Raw genomic sequence first — 5,141 nt, forward strand, 5'->3', positions numbered from 1 at the left:
TATTTAAATATATATTTTCTCTTCAATATTTAAAAAGTGGCAATTAAATTTGTAATGAAGGTGCATCAGGCTTAGGTTCCGCTTTATCAAATTGCATTAATCTCTCAAATTTGACACTTTATCTTGAGTAAAAACAGTTTATTTATTATTGATTGAGATATTTTTTTTATAAAAACGAATTAAAAACAATAAAGCTCTTTTTTCTTTTTCATTTTACTGTGCTTGCTTTTTTTTTGTTCTTTCTTTGTTAATTTTACTCATAATTTTATTTTCAACTTTTGCTTTTAATATTAATTAATCTTATTATCATATTTTTTCTGCATTTTTTCCTTCTAATTAATTATTTAATTATATATTTTTTCTTCAACATTTAAAAAGATTAAATAAAATTGGTGAAATGGGTGCATCGGGATTAGGCTCTGCTTTAGCAAAGTGCATTAATCTCTCAAATTTGACACTTAATTTTTAGTAAAAACAGTTTATTTATTTTTGATTGTGATATTTTTAATTATAAAAACTAATTTAAAAAAATAAATCTCTTTTTTTAATTTTCTTTTTATTATGCTTGCTTTTTTTTGTTCTCTTTTTGTTAATTTATTAACTCATTATTTTATTTTCAACTTTTCCTTTTATTATTAATTATTCTTATTATTTCATATTATTTCTTCATTTTTTCCTTTTAATTTACTGTTTAATTATAAATTTTTTCTTCATAAATAAAAAGAAATAATTAAATTGACAATGAAGGTGCATCAGGCTTAGGTTCTGGATTAGGAAATTGCATAAATCTCTCAAATTTGACACTTAAAATTAGGCAAAAACAGTTTATTTAATTTGGATTTTGATATCTTTAGTTATAAAAACTAATTAAAAACAAAGAAGCTCTTTTTTATTTTTCTTTTTATTGTGCATGCTTTTTTTTGTTTTTTCTTTGTTAATTTAACTTATAATTTTATTTTCAACTTTTTATTTTATTATTAATTAATCTACTTATTTTTTCATATTTTTTTCTTGTAATTAACTATTTAATTATAAATTTCTTCTTCAATATTTAAAAAGGTTGAATAAAATTGGTGTTAAAGGCGCATCAGGCTTAGGTTTTGGATTAGCAAAATGTATTAATCTCTCAAATTTGACACTTGATCTTCGGTAAAAACAGTTTATTTATTTTGATTGTTTTATTTTTAATTACAATAACTAATTAAAAATAAGAAGCTCTTTTTTCTTTTTCTTTTTATCAGGCTTGCTTTTTTTTGTTCCTCCCATCATTTTAATTTTAACTTTTTTTTTTTAATTAATCTATCTTATTATTTCATATTTCTCTTCATTTTTTCCTTCAAATTAACAAATTAATTATATATTTTTCTTCAATATTTAAAAAGTGACAATTAAATTGGTGCAAAGGGTGCATCAGGCTTAGGTTCTGGTTTAGCAAATTGCACTAATCTCTCAAATTTGACACTTTATCTTGAGTAAAAACAGTTTATTTATTTATTTTGGATTGTTTTATTTTTAATTATAAAAATTAATTTGAAATAATAAAGCTCTTATTTCTTTTTCTTTTTATTGTGTTTGCTTTTTTTTGTATTTATTTGTTTATTTAACTCCTCATTTTAATTTATTATTAATTAATCTATCTTATTATTTCATATTTTTTCCTTCTAATTTACTATTTAATTATAAATTTTTTCTTCAATATTTAAAAAGTGGTAATTAAATTGGTGATGAAGGTGCATCAGGCTTAGGTTCTGGATTAGCAAAGTGCATTAATCTCTCAAATTTTACACTTAGCCTTATGTAAAAACAGTTTATTTATTTTAGATTGTGATATTTTAAATAATAATTAATAACTAATTTAAAACAATGAAGCTCTTTTTTCTTTTTCTTTTTATTGCGCTTGCTTTTTTTCTTCTTTTTTTTTGTTAACTTAACTCATCATTTTATTTTCAACTTTTCCTTTTACTATTAATTAATCTTATTATTTTATATTTTTTCTTCATTTTTTCCTTCTCATTAGTTATTTAATGATATATTTTTTCTTCAATATTTAAAAAGTGAAAATAAAATTGGTGTAATGGGTCCTTCAGGCTTAGGTTTTGGTTTAGGAAATTGCATTAATCTCTCGAATTTGACACTTAGACTTAGGTAAAAACAGTTTATTTATTTTGCATTGTGGTATTTTTAATTATAAAAACTAATTAAAACACAATAAAGATATTTTTCTTTTTCTTTTTTTTGTGCCTACTTTTTTTTGTTTCTTTCTTTGTTAACTTAACTCATCATTTTTTTTTTAACTTTTGCTTTTATTATTAATCAATCTCATTATTTCAAATTTTTTCTTCAATATTTTAAAAGTTACAATTAAATTCGCGATGAAGGTGCATCATGTTTAGGTTCTAGTTTAGTAAATTGCATTAATCTCTCAAATTTGACACTTGATCTTTGGTAAAAAAGTTTATTTATTTTTGATTGTGATATTTTTAATTTTTAAAACTAATTAAAAACAATTAAGCACTTTTTTCTTTTTCTTTTTATTATGCTCGCCTTTTTTTGTTCTTTCTTTATTAATTAAACTCTCAACTTTTTCCTCTTATTATTAATTAATCTATCTTATTATTTCATTTTTTCCTTCTAATTAAGTATTTAAAAATATATTTTTTCTTCAATATTTAAAAAGTAACAGTACTATTGGTGCAATTGGTGCATCAGGCTTAGGTTCTGGTTTAGGAAATTGCATTAATCTCTCAAATTTGACACTTCATCTTGAGTAAAAACAATTTATTAATTTTTGATTGTGATATTTTTAATTATAAAAACTAATTTAAAACAATAAAGCTCATTTTTCTTTTTCTTTTTATTGTGCTCGCTTTTTTTGTTTTTTCTTTGCTAATTTAACTCATTATTATATTTTCAACTTTTTTTTTTATTATTAATTAATCTATCTTAATATTTCATATTTTTTCCTTTTTATTTACTTTTTAATTATGTATTTTTTCTTCAAAATTTAAAAAGGTTAAATACAATTGGTGAAGAAGGGATATCAGGCTTATGTTCTGGATTAGCGAATTGCATTAATCTCTCAAGTTTGAATCTTAAACTTTAGTAATAACTGTTTATTTATTTTGGATTGTGATATTTTTAATTATAAAAACTAATTTATAATAATAAAATTCTTTTTTCTTTTTATTTTGCTTGCTTTTTTTTGTTCTTTCTTTTTAATTTAACTCATTTTCACTCTTTGCATTTATTATTGATTAATCTTATTATTTAATATACTTTTTTTTCATTTTTCCGTTCTAATTAACTCTATAATTATTTATTTTTTCTTAAACATTTAAAAAGTGATAATTAAATTGGTGCAATGGGTGCAACAGGCTTAGGTTCTGGATTAGCAAATTGCGTTAGTCTCTCAAATTTGACACTTAGCATTGGGTAAAAACATTTTATTTATTTTTGATTGTGATATTTTAAATTATAAAAACTAATTTAAAACTATAAAGTTCTTTTTTCTTTTTTCTTTTGCTTGCTTTTTTTTTGTTCTTTCTTAGTTAATTTAATTAATCTTTTTATTTTTAATTTTTACTTTTGTTATTTCATATTTTTCCTTCTAATTAACTCTTTAATTATATTTTTTTTCTTCAATTTTTAAAAAGTGGCAATAGAATTGGTGCAATTGGTGCATCAGGCTTAGGTTCTGGTTTAGCAAATTGCATTAATCTCTAAAATTTGACACTTGATTTAAGGTAAAAACAGTTTATTTGTTTTGGATATTGATATTTTTAACTATAAAAATGATTATAAAACAAAAAAGTTGTTTGAATTTATTTGATAGCTTTCATTTGATTAATTTTTTTATCATTTTGATTCCAGTAATGTGATTTTATTAATTAATTTAAGAAATAATTTTTAATTTAATAGTTTATTCTATTTGATATTTATTTAAAATTTACGCAAATTTATTATAAAAGTGATACCTAATTGAATGAATCATAAGTATTCAATTTAATAAACAAGTGCCATAAATCAAAAAGATTAGTTGTCTGTAAATTCTGATGATAATCAAGTGGCTAAAATAGGATGAACAAATATTAAATGTTTGAATAATTGAATATTTTTTTTTTTAATTTATTGGAAAAATTTTTTTAACTTAAAATAAATAGATAAATAAATAAATAAATAGATAGATAGATAGATAGATAGATAGATAGATAGATAGCTTTTATTATTGTTTTTATATTTATAAGTATTATATTTTTGTAAGTCAATAAAGAATTTATTAAAAATAAAAAATTTAAAAATTAAATTTACTTAAATAAATAAATTAATTAATTAATTGCTCTTAAGCCAACTCTCAGATTTCTCCAAAAATGATCAAATCATTTGAAACTTTTAGTGATATATTATATCTTTTAAAATTAATTATATAAATGCCAAGCTTTTTTTTCAGTTATATTTTAATCTTAAATACTTTCCTTCAATCAGATTTCTATCTATTTTTTATTTATCTTGATTAATTAGATACCATGATTTAAAACCTCAAAGAGAAATCAAATTTTCTTATTCCTTTTATAAAAGTTTTTAAAGTTTTAAAATTTTAAAAATTCAACTTTTTGAATTCATTCTACATTATATAATACTTGAATTAAATAGATTATTTTTATAAATAAAAAAATAAATTATTTTACAATTTAAATTATTTAAAAAAGTATTAAATTCTTCTTTAAAAACATAAAAGAAAAACTTTTTTATTAATTCAAAGTTAAATTAACAAATATGTATTTTTATTAATTTAAGAATTTCATTGATAATATTTTTTTGCAATAGTTTTTATAATATTGTTTAAAATTTTTATTATTTTGAAAGAAAATCTAGGAATTAAAAAATAATGATATATATCCAGTTCATCATATTTTAATTCCTTGATTAGCAATATATATATATATATATATATGTTTTAAATGCAAATATTAAGATTAAATAATGAATGTTAAATAAATATTTTTGTGATATCTCTTCCAAATTTATAAATTAATATTTATTTGATAATTAATTATTAAATTTTATTTATTGTTTTTATCCATTTATGATTAATTAATTAATTAAATTCCATAAATTGCTTTTCGATATTTTTGAAAAAAAAA

The 5,141-nt window shown here is 19.3% G+C and overlaps 1 protein-coding gene across 1 annotated transcript in view; it reads left to right on the plus strand. All coding sequences in view use genetic code 6, as the record gives it.

The window, feature by feature from the left end:
• The window catches only part of TTHERM_000741704 (hypothetical protein), a gene marked incomplete at both ends in the record, with an annotated part of 21,770 nt that overhangs the window by 1,969 nt on the left and 14,660 nt on the right, over window positions 1–5,141 (plus strand). Inside the window, 12 exons of the mRNA XM_012797008.1 lie at window positions 38–127; window positions 379–468; window positions 725–823; window positions 1,060–1,149; window positions 1,383–1,472; window positions 1,708–1,797; window positions 2,056–2,145; window positions 2,356–2,445; window positions 2,678–2,767; window positions 3,013–3,102; window positions 3,343–3,432; window positions 3,654–3,743. Coding sequence (XP_012652462.1) covers window positions 38–127; window positions 379–468; window positions 725–823; window positions 1,060–1,149; window positions 1,383–1,472; window positions 1,708–1,797; window positions 2,056–2,145; window positions 2,356–2,445; window positions 2,678–2,767; window positions 3,013–3,102; window positions 3,343–3,432; window positions 3,654–3,743 — 1,089 coding nt within the window. The remainder of the gene's footprint in view (window positions 1–37; window positions 128–378; window positions 469–724; window positions 824–1,059; window positions 1,150–1,382; window positions 1,473–1,707; window positions 1,798–2,055; window positions 2,146–2,355; window positions 2,446–2,677; window positions 2,768–3,012; window positions 3,103–3,342; window positions 3,433–3,653; window positions 3,744–5,141) is intronic.

Source organism: Tetrahymena thermophila, assembly GCF_000189635.1.
Source record: "Tetrahymena thermophila SB210 genomic scaffold scf_8254674, whole genome shotgun sequence".
NCBI classification, from domain to species: Eukaryota; Ciliophora; class Oligohymenophorea; order Hymenostomatida; family Tetrahymenidae; genus Tetrahymena; species Tetrahymena thermophila.